The 19,650-nt window shown below is 36.4% G+C and overlaps 1 protein-coding gene across 6 annotated transcripts in view; it reads right to left on the bottom strand.

The window, feature by feature from the left end:
• Positions 1–1,086: 1,086 nt before the first annotated feature.
• The window catches only part of MECOM (MDS1 and EVI1 complex locus), a 564,248-nt gene continuing 545,684 nt past the window's right edge, over positions 1,087–19,650 (bottom strand). For all 6 annotated transcript variants that reach the window (XM_043594949.1, XM_043594951.1, XM_043594950.1 and 3 more), the window contains 7 exons: positions 18,633–18,799; positions 17,499–17,576; positions 13,281–13,450; positions 11,244–11,388; positions 7,511–7,747; positions 6,493–6,676; positions 1,087–2,663 (listed from right to left, as the gene is read on the bottom strand). In XM_043594949.1, the coding sequence (XP_043450884.1) occupies positions 2,529–2,663; positions 6,493–6,676; positions 7,511–7,747; positions 11,244–11,388; positions 13,281–13,450; positions 17,499–17,576; positions 18,633–18,799 (1,116 nt within the window). In that variant the 3' untranslated portion in view covers positions 1,087–2,528. The remainder of the gene's footprint in view (positions 2,664–6,492; positions 6,677–7,510; positions 7,748–11,243; positions 11,389–13,280; positions 13,451–17,498; positions 17,577–18,632; positions 18,800–19,650) is intronic.

The raw sequence follows: 19,650 nt of genomic DNA, 5'->3' as shown, positions 1-19,650 counted from the left end.
TCCATGTGCCATACTTATTCTTCAAGCCTTGTTAAAACCTCTGCAGTGAGCCAAAAATGAAATTTCCATATTTTAAAACAATTGGCATTATATTTAAGGAGCAAGACAAATTCATAATTGCTTCCCCCACTGGAGAATTTATCATATGGATATACCACTCTTCACATCCCAACCATGTATGTACACATATGAACACACAAAAACCATTTTGTGCATGGAAATTAAAATACCATTGCTTACATTAGTGAAATGCAGGAAACCTAAATTTTCAACAAAATTGAAATGGTTGAAGAAATTATAGTATATCGAACTTGATGGACTGTGGGGCAACTGTTTATTATTTTGAACTTGTAACAATACGTATTGACTTTTTTTTTTTGCCACAGTAAAGAGAGAACATTATGCCTACACTCTTACTATAACTATAAAAAATGATATTTTGCATGCAAAGACTTAAAAGAAACATGGAAAAGTTAAAATGTTTTTTTTTCCATCTTGTGAATTAGTTAACAGTGTTTGTGTAATTAAAAACAAAATTTTAATTTTGAGCCTGAATGGCTCAGTCAGTTAAGCGTCTGACTTCGGCTCAGGTCACGATCTCACAGTCCGTGAGTTGGAGCCCCTCAACGGGCTCTGTGCTGACAGCTCAGAGCCTGAAGCCTGCTTCGGATTCTGTGTCTCCCATTCTCTCTCTGCCCCTCCCCCACTGTGTGTGTGTGTGTGTGTGTGTGTGTGTGTGTGTCTCAAATAAAAATAAATTTTAAAAAATTTTAAAAAATTTTTAAAAATAACAAAAATAAAATGGGTGCTGTGGACATGTAGTAAAACCAGGACCCTGTGGTGTCGCACATGAGCCCTGCCTTTGCTCCACAAAGAGAAAGTTCAGAAGAATGAGTCAGCAATATCCCAATTCGTGGTGGGTCAAGGTCTATTCCTACATCATCTCGAAACAATACACACATGCTCTACACTCCATGTATCTACCAGGGCATCAAGTCCCCAGATATCTTATCTTTAAATCATTCGATCCCTAGAGAAACTACAATTGCACAAGGAGGGAAAATATCACACAGTGGGAAAAATAACCATTTTTGTAAGTCTTTATTTTTTAGTTGCTCCTCCCATAGTAATGCACTGAAAGGCATAACAGTTTATATTGTACAAAGCATTTGAAGAAAGTACCTCAACTTGCCGATTATTTCAAAATGAGATTACAAACAAACAAACAAACAAAAAAAAACAAATCTGGTTCTTCAATAAAGGGCAAAATAACTGAATACAGTCTGTTATTTACTTCTCTCTTTTAACATAAGGTCTGGAACACTTCATTTTACAAATAGGATTAACATGAACATAACATCGCACAAGCTTGCAGACGACCAGCATAAAATATGGGGTACAGTTTTTAATTAGAAGAATCATGCTTTCATGAAAGAAATTATAATCATTTATACAATTGAATCGATTTCAGTATTACAAAAACTAAGTTGCATCTATTCGTATTTAGCTCATTAAGAAGGAAAACAAAACAACGTCAAAAAAGGAATGTTAAGAAAAGCCAAACACCATTTGGCACTCCCACACACAGGTAGAGTCACCTTGGTCCTTGAAATTCAGAAAAGGGTGTGCCTCAGACGTCAGAAAGTAGTGGCTGACTGGAACAGTGCTGTTGTAATCAACAAACAATAGTTTGCCAACAAATAAATACATGGTACACGCAACACACACAAAATTAAACATTAAAAAACAGTGACATGATTGTCTAAAATTAAGATGTTATTACAAGGATTTGGCAAACATTTTATTAGTGTAGTGGTACAGCGGTACTGGTGATGAACAGGTTACTTCACTGACTGAACCTTTATGAGCGCTGAACATCCATAGTTTACAATATACACATACCCTTTTTCCCTAGTTTTAAACAATGTACTTAAGAAGGCAAACGTTAATGGGGAACAAGTACTCCCTGTTATCAGTTTCTATAATTATCAAGTGTGCATTTTATCCAACTACTTCTGTCTTCAAAGGGTTAAATTACATAAAACTTTAACAAAGAAAAAAATTAAATCTGTCATTGAAAGCAACTGTTCCCAATCATGTGTCGGGTGATCTTGTACAAAAAAGAATTCAGTTTCTATGGAGTGTTCATTCGTGCCAATGCCGCCATCCCCACAGCCCTCACACCCACCCACAGCCCAGGGCAGGGCAGACGAAGACGCCTTCTGCCCAGCAAGTTGCTCATTCTCACTGAATCACGTTAAGTCGCATTGACCTTCCAGAAGTCAGCAGCTGCCTTTGCTGTGCAAAACAAAATATCGAGAATAAATAGTTTCTTTTTTTTTCTTTCTTTCTTTTCCTTTCTTTTTCTTTCTTTCTTTTTTTAAGCATTCAGTTTAAGGTCACCAGACTTTAAATGAGTGACCCTTCAGGTTTCTAAGGCATTCTGCTCAGCAGTCTTTTAAATAGTCCTAGATGAAAGAGCCATGCTACTGTTGGACTTGGTCCCACTCTGGTCGACCTTGGTAATGTCATACGTGGCTTATGGACTGGATGGCACTGGATTCCGCAGCAGCCCTTGCCATACTGTGCCACACGTTGGAAGAACCGTGGGATGTAGAATGGAGGGACTCCTTGTCGGACAATGACAACATCATAGCATATGCCTGGGGTGAAGAGGAGAGACTTGGTAAGTGGCATTGGAAAACATCACTTTCAGCTTGAAGAATATTGCTGGTGAGTGTTAGCAGAAGAAGGGACCCGGAGTAGGAGCACCCCTCATGGTATGTTTGGAAAAGTGTGGGGCGTTTTGTTTCTGTAATGATGTGGTGTTACTGCTGGCCTTCAGTGCCCAGGGGCCACAAAAGTATCTGCTCTCCAGGACAAAAAAAGTGAATTATCCTGCCTAAAATGTCAACAATGCCTCCACTGAGAAACATGAGTCATCCCCCTGCCCAACCATAGATACGGTCATCCATCCGCTCTTCATGCCCATGTTCAACGCACCAAAAATATTATTGTGTGTCAATGACCGAAACCACAGATATGAGCAGGGTATAGACCTGCCTTGACAGCACTGGGGTCTAGTAGAAGACACGGTCCCACCAACTCCTGCATTTTATAACTGAGAGCACTGAGATGACATGACTCGCCCCAAGTCACTCAACTGGACCAGTCACTCAACTGGAGGAGGCATAACTACAATGGATTTCTGCCCAACTTTTATTTATTTTTTTATTATTATTATTTTTTTAATTTTTATTTTTGGGACAGAGAGAGACAGAGCATGAACGGGGGAGGGGCAGAGAGAGAGGGAGACACAGAATTGGAAACAGGCTCCAGGCTCCGAGCCATCAGCCCAGAGCCTGACGCGGGGCTCGAACTCCCGGACCGCGAGATCGTGACCTGGCTGAAGTCGGACGCTTAGCCGACTGCGCCACCCAGGTGCCCCCTGCCCAACTTTTAATCCAGTCCTTTGTCTGCTTTCCCTCCATGTTTGATATATTCAAAGCCGACACCCAAAGACCTTGAAAGCTAAGGTGGATCAAGCCAGCCCTACCACAACCTAAAACAAAACACAAGACCCAACAACATTCTAACCAACTGGTACTCCAGTGTCTACCGAGCATAAGGTGCATGGCGGTGTTCTGTGAAGAAGTGCTCTTTCTTCCTCATTATCATGTCAGTTCTAAATAACCGTTCAGAGAATCCCCCATTTGCTGCCAAGTAAAATATTCAAATGAAATGTTTGGTCTTGACTTGTGAGTGAACTTTTCACTGTTGATTTGCTATTGTTGGTCTCATCCATTGCTAAACTCGCTTGTCAAAATGCTGCTGAAGTGGAATCATTAATGTCCTGCCAAAGACATTCCACTGTCTGTAAACAAAGACAAAATGCCTCTGTTGTTAAGCAGAATTTCATCTCTGAGAGTCATGCTGAGACATGTGGCCAGTCTGTGGTTTCTTCCGTAATCATGGCAATCAGTTAGAAAATCTGCCCTCATAGGCTGATTCTCATTTGCTGGGTCATTGCTCTAAATGTACACATTTGACTTCTATGTATGCTATTTGCCTTCTAGACCTCTACAAAATCTCAACAGATATATAAGGAATATTTCCTAAGCATCTACTCTGTGCCAGGCACTGTGCTAGGTCCTAGGGAATCAATGATAAAGAATATATAGTCCTTGTCCCTAGAAGTGTTTAAAATGAGTGAAGTGAGCATTGAACTTTATTTTTATAATATACCCACTTTTAGAGATCAACATAGAGAATACTCTGAAATGTTTTTAACAAAACCCATTCTAATATTTGGAAAAATGAAAGGGAACATACAGAAAATTTTGGACTTCTGGCTTCTAACCTGCCTCTCTTCAAATAGCTGTATGACCTTGGGCAAGTTGCTTAGCCTTTCAAGGTCACTTTCTTCATATCAAATGGGGATAATAATAATAAAAACTTGCCTCCAGGGGCTGCGAAGGAATTACAAGCACTACAGAACATAGAGTGCCTGAAATAAATAGTACCTATTATTATGAAGTTAATCTTTAGGATAGGGTTTTTCAAAGAGGATTCTATGCAGAATGCAGCCACTGTCGTATTGGTCAACTCTCTTGGATTCAATCACTATCAAAATCACAGAGTAAATATATGAATGTTTTGAGTAAGTCATCTATCTCTATTCAGATTCTAGAAAACAATAAATATAGAATACTGTCTTTTATATAGAATATAGAATAAATATTGCCTTTTGGTAATCAAAGGAAATAAACATTTTCATGCACAAAGATCAGTGCCCTGCACATACCTGCTAATTAATAACAACTGAATGAATGAATAAAAAGTTTCATGAAATAAGGTTAGTATGCAAAAGGGACTGACCCTTTTTAAACTGATATATATGACATGATCAAGTAATACAAAAAATATGAGTTAGGATTGCAAAACACTAGTATTTCTTGTGATGGTAAGTCTTAGTCCAATTGGGCAGGGACTTTATGTCAAAATGCTGGTACCAAAATATATCACCTCTTTTATCTCTAGATTCTCTGACCCTTCTGTTTTCAACCATTTCTGACTATTTCAGGAATTTTTAGGTATTGTGTCTTACAATTATACGTATTTTACGTGGAATAATTAAAAGAAATTTAAAAACAGAAAAGAAAGCCTGGATCCCCCAGTATCTCTCTGATCAATTAGGAAGGAAGAATGGGATATCAAGTGTTTAAAAAAAATGCTAGCTACCTCTAATGGTTATCTGTAGGTAAAAATTAGATGTCTACTATGGCTGGTTTACTTCTAATGTTATAAATTAAAAAAATATTTTTTTATCTCCACTTAATCGTAGAGCAGGAAGAGATCTTAGACCACTTTCCAATGAGGAAGTGGTACCTGCAGTCATGAAGTGATGTTCTCAAGTTCACATAGCCAGCAACTCCAGTGCTGAGGTGAGGTGTTTTCATTTCCAACTCAAAAAGAACATGGTATCTTAGATTTTTGCCGAATTGACTAATATTTAAAAATTTATATCATCCCACAAACATAGTGCTTTTCCCAACCTTAGTTGAGATATGACCACATTTGCTGCTAAGACCAGCCCAAACATCTCAGCTAAATAAGAAATCATTTCCAAATGTACAAGCCAATAGGGTCACATGGTTTGACACGTCAGGTTTTGATACCTCCAAAATGGGCTCAAGATCAGTTAGGCCAAAATAACCAACAAATGTGGTAGGAACAGGAACTTTCTTTTCTTTCTTTCTTTCTTTCTCTCGTTCTTTCTTTCTTTCTTTCCTTTTTAATTGACCTAAATGAAATGAACAACCTGGTTGAGTGTGGATGTCAGGCAGAAAATACTGACTTCCTTTATTTTGTGATTAAATAATGAAGGCTATTTTAATTGGTATTTATGCATCCTTAAATGGATTTATTTTAGTTACCACAGTCCTGATTCACTCAATAAAAATTAATAGGCTTTATTTCCAAATCTGCCAGTAAGTTGCTGCAGACTTTTGGCAACTCATTTAATCTCTGATCCTTAGTCTACTCTTAAATGCTATAATTAGATAACTTGTTAATTAACTACACATAGTAATGGACCAAAAAAAAAAATTGAAGGCAGGATTCACTTTCCAGAAGTCTGAAAATATAATTAGGTTGACAAAAACTACAGATTCAAGCCAATTAGAAAACAATTCTGAGGTAATATATAAACAGGTGCAAACATTATGAACTATCTATACAGAAGTAAGGGAACTGCCAAGTAAAAGAAAAATCACCATAGGACAAGATTTGTCACCGAAGTCTCTGTGTAGAGTGCAGCCATGTTAATTGGTTAACCATTTTGGATTTGGTCATTGAGGCAAGATGTGAACGTTTTGAGTAAAGCCTCTGAACCTGTTCAGATTCTAGAATATTGCAAAGAGAGAAACTAGCTGCCTTTTGGCATCAAAGGCACAATGTCACCATGATGCTGTACTACACGAAAATATGTACCTGTGACTTGGACTTTCTGTGTAACGGCTGTTTAAGTTCCTCCGGCACATGGGAAGCACTAAAAGAAGACAGCTCAGCTTCAGTATATTGATTATCTTCCATTTTCCTCATTTTGAGGCTATCTGTGAAGTGCCTTATATGATCTAGAGCAGAAAGTCCAGTTTTATATTCTTCCTCTTTATACCTAAAATGAACCAATGGGAAAGCACAGAGGGTTTTTTTTTTCTGTTTCCGTTTGTTATCCAACCAAATCACTTTTCATCTGAATCTATACAGCTGTCAAACTTCATATTATATTTGCAGTATAAAGAAGCATGCATCCGTTATCAGGTTCTTCAAAGTGTTTACAAATATTGTACCTTAAAAACATATTTGTTTCAAGATTTTTCATAACTAAAGCACGTGTGTATAAGAGGTAAAGAGTTAAAGTCAATGATGTGAAATCAGCAGTGCAGTGGAAACACAATTTATAGGCTTATAATTTCCACTTAAAATAAAGCCAGTTACGATAATATTTAGTCAGCTCCCACTACCCAGAAGAAAATATAATATTCCTAAAAATTTAACTATTTGGTTAATTTTTTTTCCATTTAAAAACCTACCTGTATAGAACACATATATATCAAATTAGGTGAAATTTATCTCAATATTAGTTGACTTATAACACACCGGACTTTTGAATGAATTAGATAATGTTGATATCTCTATTTTACTTGGTGTTTTACAGGTAGGGTCTAAATAAATGACTGGGTGCTCGTTTAATTTTCATTTATACATCTATCTCAGGTTAGAGTTTCCCAAACAGCAATGTATTTGTAGTCTTGTGGATTATGTTGATGGCCACCTTATTTTCATCTAATCAAAATGAATACAACAAACATGCCTTGTTAACTCAGCTTTGCTCTTATGATTCATTACTCATAAACTGCTAGCACCTGAAATGTTGTCCTCATGGAAAAACAAAGCGGAAGGAATTGCTGCCATATATGCATCTGCTCTTGCTTATTTACTAACTCACCTCACTGGAGACGTTTTGCAACTCATCTCCAGGGCACTGGCTTCTTCATACTCATCCTCAGGATTTCCTTCATGTAAATTGCTTGTCACAGGTTCTTTTCCTGTTTTTCCAGTAATATCATTGTCTTCGTCCTCCTCATCTAACAACACCTCGTCTTCTACTTCTTCGTCATCCAGTAAATCTGAATTTTGACTGGTCACCAAAGCTTTCTCATCCTTAAAATGACTGCCGTTCATTCTTTCAAAAGCATAAAAAAAAAGCAACAGGTCCAATTATTGGTTTCCTTTTTAAATGCGCAGCTAGCTTTCTTATCATGTCTTCCTAACTGTTTAGATTTCCAACACTTCCACAAGAAATTTTTATTGTTTATGCTTTATGGCAACCATGGGAAAATAATGTAATTCGCAAATGAGAAAATGAAGAAAAAAATAATTGGGTGATTATTCAGAGGATAAAGGAGCTTGTGGCAGAGCTGGAAAAACAATCTCAGATTCTTATTCCTTATCAGAGTGTTCCTGATAAATGATATTGTTATATATAATATAAAAAGCATACCAATGTTTGTTCTACAAAATGTCATCTAATTACCATAGAAGTGCCCACCAATTAAAATAATAGGTTTCTGGAAAATTCAGATCCCTGCAAAATAATGACCAAATGCTTCAACATACATGCCTAAAATGAATCTAAGGGTTCAAAGAAAATGCTAAGATAGCTGCCAGGAACCAACCGGTATTTGTTATTTCTAGGTGATATTTGTGGTACATGCCACTTAGACATCTTGCTCAAACTTGGAAATGATTGAGAGCTCACTTATTTGTACTGTTTTCAAATTATCCTTGAAGGTCTGAATGTAAAAAGTTCCTTGTTTCCCAGAAGAACTTTGGGGTAGGAAATTATCTAAAAATGTAATTATGCAAATATCTTTTGAAGCTTACTTAGTATGCATGTCTAATATGATACGAAAGAATAATATTATCTTTTAAAAGTCATTTGTAATACTTTAGTTTGTGGTTGCAAGGACTGTATTATGTGATTCAAAAGTTTAATTATAAAAAAAGTTGAATTACATAGAAGTCCCAGTTGAATACATTTGAGAGCATTTATAAAACGAAGACAAACTTCTCAGGCTTTAAAATAAACATGAAGAATGTAAAAATTGAATTTAAGTTTCACTGTAATATTTACAAGGCAAAATTAGGGGTGCCTGGACTGAGTCAGTTAAGCAACGGACTTTGGCTCAGGTCATGATCTCAGGGTTTGTGAGTTCGAGCCCTGCGTTGGGCTCTGTGCTGACAGTTCAGAGCCTGGAGCCTGCTTCAGATTCCATGTCTCCCCCTCTCTCTGCCCCTCCCCCACTCACGCTCTGTCTCTTTCTTTCAAAAATAAATAAACATTAAAAAAAATATATAAATAAAAGTCAAACTTAACTTGGTTTCAAATTGATTACAAATGCTTTGAACTACAGAATATCTCTTCCTAACCTCCTCTTTTTAAAGATATATGACCAGGGAAGTTAAAACACTTCCCCAAATTCAGAAAGTTTGTTGAAATTTAAGTTATTGCTACAGAAATGTATGATTTTCATACTTAATGGAACGATTTTTCAGATCATGGGAGATTAGGTATCAGCAATGTATCCATCACATTCTCACGTAACAAAAAGGAGTATAATTTAATATTTAGATTTTCCAGGGTAAATAAATAAACAAAACAATGTTGGGTGTGACAGATATACATAGTAAAAATCTTAAAAACAGTCATATTACCATTGTTAACCTTTTTATACAGCCAATCTCTTAACCTCTTTTATCAAAGAATGATGAAAACATGTTTTGCACAGACATAAATTATTAGTTTCCAGACATACTGCCAACTTGCTTGCTTGAATGGATTGAAATTGTTATTTTTTAAAAATGAAAGAAAAAGTAAAAGAACCAAAGAATGCATGGATGAAAACCAAAAGTAACAAAGCCAACATGATTAAAAAAAAACTATTTGTTAATTATGCTTTCAAATGTGGCAATTTATGGGGGATAAATGATTCATCAAAAGTAGCCCCGATAGGAGTGGAGGGGGGTTAAATGACTCAATCTTCTTACTTCTGTGCTGTTTGGACATGTTGAAACCAGATGTCGCAGCTCTATGCAGGCTCACAAATTTCCAAGTAAGGGCTAGAAAGTCTGAAAAGGCATCTCAGAACCCAAATGGTGGTTTCTGTTCAACATCTCTTTTTGTATCGTGTTTATTTCGTTATCAAAATGTAATTTGGTAACTCTCTTACCTACTTGTTCTTACTACTTTGTATTTCTGATCATCTGCCTCCTCTCCCTCCTTCCCTCCTCTCTCGCTCACACTCTCTGTCTCTCTTTTACACACACACACACACACACACACACACACACAAATGGGCAAGCAGAGGGAAAGATATGTCCAACTGCACAAAGTCATAGCTCTTATCAGACTTCTTAGAAGCTGGGAAGGGTCATGTAATAGCAGATCTTCTCTCCTTTTTCCATACACATGCTTTATACAAGTTGAAGAACAGAATTGGTCATATAATTTTGTTATCTTGGGAAATGATGTTTGTTTGAAGCTTACCTTAATGTAAAAACTACCTAAAATAATTATTTGACTCTTCACAGCATCAAAAAATAGAGGACACAAACAATAATACTTGTTTGATGAAAAGTAATAGAACTTCATTAACTAATTCCATGTGATGTTAAAATTGACTATGTTACATCCTAATCTAACAGGCTACTGGATAGTTATATTCAGAAAAATCTAGCTCTCAATATCAGATACTTAATTATAACTTACAGAAAAGAAAAATTAAATCCTGGAGTTTTGGTAAAATAATGTTTCATTAACATCACATAAAATGTAAACACTAGATAAATGTTAATTATTATTATCAGCAGCATTAAAAATTTTCTTTTTGAATTAAGCCATACATGCTTGACATTGATGATAACAAGAGGTAGCCAGGGCACCAGGTCACTGAAAACAAGGATGATCACACCCAGCGAAACAAACATACTGAAATTAAATGAATATTCCTTCACCTGAGAGCATACAGGTAGTGAGAGAATCTTATCAAGAAGTCTCAACTTATTTCTATGTAAAAGCTATTTACATTATATTCAATGGGTGTTTTATATATAGATATGTACATATATATATATACACACACACACAAATGTATATACAGATATATATATTACACATACTGATAGATATATATACATATATACATACTGATAGATATACTCACATATTATCTGTAATATACATATGATATATAATAGTAACCACTACTGAATCAACTGAATCCCTGTGGTGGCCTTCCCTTCTGCTTGGCAAGTTTTGATAAAATATTCTAATTAGTTATCAAGAGAAGCAGGGCAGAATAGTGGTAAAAGCATGGGCTCTGGAACCAGAGAGCCCAGGATGAGTCCCAGTTATTAATTACTTATGTGGCCTCTGGCAAGTTATCTAACCTTCAATATCTTCATTCCTTCACTGATAAAATTCCATAGTAATGGTTGCTACCTCATTGGGGTATCATGATAATTAAATTCATACATGGAAAGTGCTTAAAAGAGCATTTAGTATTTAACCTGCACTAAATAAATGCCAGCCATCGGTGGTGCTCACCAAAGTGAGCACAGCAAATCTATTTGGAACGTATTGATTTTTTTGAGTTTAAAAAGGAAAAACCCCGCTTTACCTCTCCTCTGTGTTCCTGGGAGACTGGCTGCTGTGGTTGCTGTTCCCAATGAAATTGCGAATTTCTGTGAAGTAAGCATCTTCTTTGTCATCAAGAATCGCGCCTGTACTTTCCAGTTCGGAATGAGGCGACGATGTGGCCGTACCTGAGGGGAGAGAGCCTTTTGTCAAAAAGACTATTATCACATGGCAACCTATTTTGAACCTTGTTTCTTCTTCATCTGATCAGTGTTTCCTAAAACAGGTTCTTTTGAATATTAATAATGGTAACATTAGGAGGCCAAAGTCTTCCCCAGTTACCACATACATGCCCATGAAAGTCCCCTGGAGAATATTTTGAACCACTGAAATCATGAGGTACAGTCTCCCAAAGGTGCTTCTCCCACAGTTTCCTCTCATTCCCACCGTGACATGAGAACATTGACATTCATATTATGAGGAAACAGGGTGAGGCAAATTATAAAGAGGCCTTAAATAGATTCTGCCCGAAGAAACTGTATACTCAGTCCTGGTTGCAATCAATGTGTATTTATTGCTCCTGTGTTAAAGTACGCTACCAAAGAAAGACTGAAAACATGCTAAAAACTCTATATTCTGATTTAGTGGATGAAGCAGTGAGTAAAACTTGACACGCCAGCCCAGAGACTGAGGTGATACAGCATTAAGGGGACAATAAGGGATCTGCTGTATGTAGGATGATCTTCAGCTTCCTTACCTATAAAATTAGAATCACAATACCTTAACAAAGGATGGTTGTAAGGTTTTTATCAACTTACACATTTATAAACACCTTATATGTGGCCCAATTTCTACCAACATTTGCTTCATGCTGTTTAGCTTTCGCACAAGATATCTACAACCCAGTGGTTCACCATAATAGTCTACACATTCACGATAAGAGGTGAGACCACCTCTCAGTTGAATAAAGTTAGAATCTGGGCCCACAAATAAATATTGAACTTGGACATGTTACGTTTTTAACTCATTTAGTTATTTTCTAAAATACTTTTGATTAGAAAATTATGGGAGTATTCTGGAAGGGTGCATGTGGTTGGAAAGTGCCACCAATTTTCTACACTGAATTAGACTTTTGTCTCTAAAATCCAGTATCTTTAGACCACAATCATTTGACTTTTGGCTTAGAGGAAAGCACACAGCATATAGTTCTATGTAGTAGCCACCAAATATCGTAAGCAATGTGCCTGTACAGGAAAGGAAGGATTAATCATAAAACAATTTTCTTAGGTAAAGATTACTACTTTGAACAACTTCAACTTTTTTTCTGTTTTTAAAATCTTTTCTTCTGAACCCCATGCTTGCTCCTTTCCTTGCCCCCAAGTAATTTTCCTGATTCTCTAGAAACTATCATTTCCCCTGCTAACTATGTGCTGGCAAGTCTGAGTTAAGGGAAGGCTAATTTTTTGATTCTTTTAACTTAATTCTACATCAGAATTTGTAACCCAAACTGCACACCACTATCATTTGCTATGGGTTACTCTGATCATGTCAACAATCTTTTACCATTAATCCCTACAAAGTTACTCTAGGGATATTCTCTGAACTGTAAAACTCCTACAAAAGCAGCCACTGTTTCTCAGTTAATACTCAGAGCATGGTATTCTGGGATGCCACTTTGGAAATCCTGCCATGCCTGGAGTCCGCATTCTGTACAACAGGTGGAAAACTGCTCCCTGCAATTTAGGAAATCTTGATTCATTCATCTCCTATGAGATTGGGTCACGGTTCTCTTTGTTTGCAATCAACAATTGAGACGAATCCAGAATAAAAAACCAATCCAAATAAGACCCCAAGTTACAGATTATTCAACAATCACATCATTCACATCATTCTATAATCTCAAGGGAAACATGTTGCAAATTTTAGGATATGGTTCGGGTGTCAAAGTGGAAGGAGAGAAGAAAGATCACAATTATATCTCTTTTTTTAAAGTATAGTGAACATACAATATTATTCACAATTATCTTTTAAAATGAGGAAATTAAGCCATCCTCTCCTCATAACACAATTGATTACCTACCCGACATGTTCCCATTCTCATGTTTCTTTAGGTGTCTGTCTAAGTTGGTTTGTTGACCAAAACACCTATCACATAAGTGACACTTAAAGGGCTTCTCCTTATTGTGGATATTACGAACATGCCTTTGCAAGTTGGAAGAGATGCTAAATGATCTGTCACAGTATTTGCATCTGAAAAATAAACACAGAGAAAATATTCACAACTAAATCAAAAGGTATTTCTCAAGACTAGAAAGCCAGATATCCAAAGTTATCACCCATAAAACATTTTAGAGAAAAGGCACAGGCAAGAATCCTATTCACAGAGTCAAGATTTCAATTCCCATAGGTTTTGATTCCTTTAAAGATTTTCATGACTTTATGAAAAACCATAAAAATAATAATAAAATATTGGTGATTTGATTGCTCCAAAATGGATTAGAGTCATCAGTTTTCATATTTTAGATAAACCTCATGAAATTAAGGACATTAAGAAACAGTAGCATTATTTTATCTTCTGCTTAGAACAATACAAATAAATCCTTCCTAAACAAACACGAAACAATTCACGTAGTCTTCAAATAAAATACAAAAAGCATTCTTAAATTCAAAATTGCAGAGTCTGATTAAATAGTTTCTTAGTAAATTCACTTTTTATTTATTTATTTATTTTTCTTTTTATTTATTTTTGGGACAGAGCGAGACAGAGCATGAACGGGGGAGGGGCAGAGAGAGAGGGAGACACAGAATCGGAAACTGGCTCCAGGCTCTGAGCCATCAGCCCAGAGCCCAACACGGGGCTCGAACTCACAGAGCGCGAGATCGTGACCTGGCTGAAGTCGGACGCTTAACCGACTGCGCCACCCAGGCGCCCCGTAAATTCACTTTTTAAATGGATAATCCTAAAGGAATTTCCATTATATTCTCAAAAAGAGCAGCAACCCTTCCAAAGTTTTAAAACTGAGGCAATGTGAATAGCTTGTTCTGATACTAAAGACACTGATTTTCACAATCTGCAGCAATGACAAACCCACAGAGCCTTTACTCTAATAGACTTCCATCCGTTAAAAAAAGAAAATAAGAGTGGCACTAAATTCTCCTTTTGGAATAAAACAAAGGTCTTCATTAATCTCCGTTCTTCCTATTGCCCCCAGTTTTCCATTTCTATTTTTCTGAAAGAGTTTGTGGCATTTCTGAACCAGGTCAGTTTTCCAAGAAAGCACTTATTATTAGTTGGCTAATTGTTTCTGCCTTCCATGGGATTAAAAAAAAAAATCATAAATTATTTTGAAGTTCTCTTTTAATCTAAATAAAAATGTAATGCCTCCCCCTCCCCACCCTCAACCCCCTAGCTCTTATGGGATAAAGAAGAGAAGCGGCAATTTATGGGGTATTCTCCTTTGGCATTTTAAAGTAAATATTGCATGATTTGTTTGTGTGGGGTTTTGTGGGTGTGTGTGTTGCTTGGGGGAAAAAAAGTAGCTTTCTCCAGATGACTCCTAAGTGAAAATTTCTAACTTAGCAGCCAGAAAATCTTTAACTTATTCTTCCATCTGCGAAGGGCCCTCGTCCTCCCACTTCTAAATGTAGACTCAGTGGTTCGAGTGCTCTACATCAGAAATCACCCCATTCCACTCGAAGTGTTTGGGTTTCTTTGGCTGTCTCTACGTGATGCCAGAAGTCTAGTCGGTTCAGTGAGGAAAATAAATCTGTTAAACTAGTTACTTTGGCATAGTGTCAATAAACCAGCTCAACGACTGATTTAATTTTCCCCCTTAAACGCCCTGGCATGATGAGGTTCCCCAACTTTCTTCACTTATAATATTAATTTAAAAGTGTGTGAAACCCCACATTCAGTGTAGTTATAATATTTTAGCCTCTGCTTTTGAATATATATATATATATATATATACATATATATATATATATATATATATATGAGTCATGGGCTTCTCTGTAATAACTCTGTTGACTCCCAAAGCCCACTACAATGAGAATAATGATACAATAAGCACAACTGTGTTGTACCAAACAGAATAACCTAGAAAACACCCCTAGAGAAAACTTATACTCCCATCAAATGCTCTAAAATTTTTTCACTCAAAACATTTTCTTCATACATCATGAGTTGGACAGATTTTGTCTTTGACATGCTTCCAACTTTCTGCTCGTATGCAAAGGGGCTTTTCCAAATCTAATACACATCACCCACTCTAATGTAAATAAAATCAGCCAATAAGAAAATTTTACACAGTAATCATCTGTTACTTTGTATTTTTCCTCTGCTAACGTCCTAGCCAAAGGTTTGAGTGCTCCTGAATAAAAAATCATTCCATTCTGCTCCAATAAATTAGTAGGTGGTTAAGAGTCTAAGTTTCAAAAATTCCTAAAATGAATACATAACGCAGTCATGAACAATACACAATTCAGAATTTGGATGTAAACATGGGGATCATGGGAGCCTTTGAGATCATGGTGTAAGCTAAAAACTCTGACATGGGAGCTCCATGACTGGGTTTTAATTCTGGATCTTTTAGTACCAGACTTTACAGAAGGCAGTTAACATCTATGCATCTGCATTTCTTCCCTTGTGGAACAGAGGAGCTACATAAGTAATTGCTTATGATCTCCAGCTATGCAAAAATTCTGGCTTGCTTTCTTTTAAATATACATACAATAAGAGCACCATTTATGGGGAATAAAACCAGTAATTCGGGTACAAATAAAGAGTATAATGAGCATGATACAGTTGCACACCAGATCCCTGGCCATAACACAATGTAAGTGTTGAAATCTTTCTTCCACTTAAGCAGAATTCCTGGAGTCTGAAAAATTTTCTCAAAAAGGGAAATCACCTACCACCTGCCATTTTTCTATCTCTCTGAAACTTTTTATTTTAAGTCCACTCTATCACATATAAATTAGAAATATCATATAAAGGCCACTGTATGGCATATAAAGTAGAAATATGACTTGCCAATAGTAATTTATAAAACATGTAAGAAAGCAAAGAATTTAAGAAAACACTTTATTTTCTGAATTTAAGTCTCTCTAGTTTTCTGTTAAAATTTCAATCCTCTCCACATTAGCATTCACTGCCCTGATCCTTTGCTCATTCTTATATGTAAAAAAGTCTTTGGGGGCCTGAGTGGCTCAGTCGGTTAAGCATCTGACTTCAGCTCAGGTCGTGATCTCACAGTTCATGCATTTGAGCCCTGCATCAGGCTCTGTGCGGACAGCTCGGAGCCTGGAGCTTGCTTCAGATTCTGTGTCTCCCTCTCTCTCTGCCCTCCCCAACTGATATGCTCTCTCTCTCTCTCAAAAATGAATAAACATTAAAAAAAATTTTTAAATCTTTGAAACCTGAGAAATTATTTATTTTAATGTGAAAAGTGAGCATGCAGACAAAAATAACTTCACACATATGCAATGCATAAGAATTTCAAAGCAGAATCAAATTACAATATGACTTAAGATAAATAACATTTATCCTTTAACAAATATTCATGAGCATCTAACACTAGGCGCAAAGCATTGCACATAAAACAAGTAGATTATATCGTAAAAAGGAAGATGATGTTGATGATTTTAATTCTTTGGGAAATAATAATATTATAATTAGACACATGTCCCACGTGTCAGATCGCTGATCTTGACATTCAGCAGAATAAGCTAAGAGGTAGTTTAGAAATTGTTGGTAGAATTGCCCCTCTTCCTACAATATATTCTATTTGATCTTTTCTACTCCTAGTTCCACATCTTCTTCTTCCTCTCCAGGTTTAAAGTTTATTCCTTAAACCTCGTAATGGGACCTGGGGACACTGACTTAACTGTACTGGGGAAACAAAGTTATACATGGCTTGTCAACTCACAGCAGAGATTTAAGGCTTGAAAAGGGAGGCTGCAGTGTTATGATTACTGTCAGTTAATACAGCACTAACTATTGAGAAGAGAGCACTAAAATAAATTTTTAAATAATTTTTTAAATGGCTAACATTTCTAAAATGCTTATTCTGTCCTAGTTACTGCTAGACCTTTTAAACTGAGATGTCGGAAGCCTTGATTTAAAACATTAGGACTCTTCCAATTTTTATCCTAACCACTCGCCAATTCTTCTTTGACTCAAAACTAAAAGGGCATACATTCAGGCATGCAAAAGAGTAGCCTCCAATTAGAGGGATGAATCCACTCTAACTGCTATAATATTTACGAAGATATTTAGTAAAAATCATTGTCAAACCTGTAAGGCTGCTCTCCTGTGTGGGTTCTCAGGTGCCGTGTTAAGTTCGCAGACCTTGGAAAAATCTTGCCACAGTATCTGTTATGAAACGTGTTTATAAGAGAAAGTCAGCACAATCGACTTTATTTCACTCAAGCTGCATAGAAGCCAGATGCGTATTCCTGATTTAATTAATCTTGCATGGGAATCACATGTCTTTGGTATTTAAAATTTGCAACAAAGCCATTCTACAGATATAAATAACTCCACAAATAAAGGCTGCATTATGAGATCTGGTTGAATTTGCTCATGCATAAGCAAGCAGTTTATGAAAATAGACTTTAGTTTTGATGACCCCCATACGCCTCTTTTATTAACTCTATATCTTTATAGTCACAAAACTGAACCAGACAAGGGGATAAAAAAATGACAAGAGTCTGTGATTCTGGGTTGATGTAAACAGATTTCAAATGTTTCAACTCATTTTATATGTTAGCCACAGTGACAACTCTGTACATTGAGTGGTATCAGATCAGACAAGATTCTAAGACCTCATCCATCAAGGTATGTTCCTATAAAAGCTTTTCTGGAAAGAAAGTGACACATTTTCCAAAGAGCAGATAAATTGATATGCCTGAGTCAGATGTCACAAATTTCTGAAGGCAATTCAGAAATTATATGCACAATTTATTAAAGAAAAAACAAGCTTTACTGTAATAGTGATGGGTAACAAGAAACTTATTAACTAGCTTTCTTCACTTATCGACCTTATTCGTCCTTTGTTAATGGCCTTATTCTTCAATGCCATGACAATTAATAAATGTATGCTTGAAGACAGTAGTATTATACGTTTGCATGAAAATAATTAACTATGAAAGAAAATTCATAAATATCAAAGTGAAACAAGTATTTGGACTGTTTCCAACCTCATTTATCACACCCAAATGGCCTGTGTTAAAATTCTCATTTAATAATAATTTTTTTAAACCACCACTTTTATATCTCCCTAAATAAAGAGTACTTTGAAGTACTTGAGATCTATCATGGTCACTCTTAATCATCCAGTCACGAATAATTTCCCAAACAAATGGCGGGGTCTTTTGAAATCAGAGGGGAGACGTTTGGAAAGTCAGCCACAATTGTCTTAGCAGTTACCTGCAGGTGTAGCGTTCTTTTCCTTTCCGCAGGAGGTTCTCTGGCAGGGCATTGGGAGGCGCTCTGAAATTGAACATGGAGGGAACTGACTGCAGAAGTTCACTGGCCTCTGGTTTCAGGGCACTGAAGTTCTCGAGCTTCTCTGCCATGTTTTCAATAGCTGACATCTGCAAGGCAAGAGCATAAGACCATGAAGGACTAGTCTGACATCTTTTCTTCTGTAATCATCTCTAGCAAATCAAGAAATCATTAATAAAAGGGAGGCATCAAATCTGCTGAAGGCAGTAGACTGTAGAAAAAGGTTGCAGTGGCCCAATATTAGACAAACAACAAGAGGACTCGTGGATTTAGGAAATAACTAAGGTAGAATCATGCTTATACAATGCTCGGTGAACTTTTTCATAAGACCATGGTTAGGCCACTTTATGACCATTTGATATACAATTGAGCAATGAAACACATGAGCAATAATAAAGCCAAATTAGATGTTTATTACGTTAAGAGACAGCATTAGTATTGTGTTATGGATATCAACAGTAAAGTGGAAATTATAGGGAAAGGTCCTGCACGCCTTGCCTAGGTAATAAAAACCATAGGAAGCATGGCATTCCATGAAGAGAGTTCACAGCATGGAAAACATCAAGTGTTCCAAAGTTACAGTTTAAGCCAGATGGGTGTACTGCAGAAAAAAAAAAAAGAAATGTGTAAGAGGTGTTTTGCCTATGACTATGTTAACTTAGTATCTGGATATACCAGATTTTTAAGTGTGATCATATACAAAGAATTTTGACGAAATATTAATTTGTTCTGGATTAAGATCAAGTTGAAATGACAGTTCATGATAGATCATGTCGTATAACTTGGCATGGGCATTAATAAGGGGAGTAGTTAGCGTAACCTCACTCTTAGAGAAATAATCTTGAAGAGCTACCCTGCCTAATTCTTCCCCTCAAGCATCTTAACTTCTTTGCCTTATAATCCTCAAGTTTTTGTCCACTTGCATATGTATTTGGCAGTC

Source organism: Prionailurus bengalensis, chromosome C2, assembly GCF_016509475.1.
Source record: "Prionailurus bengalensis isolate Pbe53 chromosome C2, Fcat_Pben_1.1_paternal_pri, whole genome shotgun sequence".
Taxonomy (NCBI): domain Eukaryota; kingdom Metazoa; phylum Chordata; class Mammalia; order Carnivora; family Felidae; genus Prionailurus; species Prionailurus bengalensis.
This window is presented reverse-complemented; position numbering and strand designations above follow the sequence as displayed.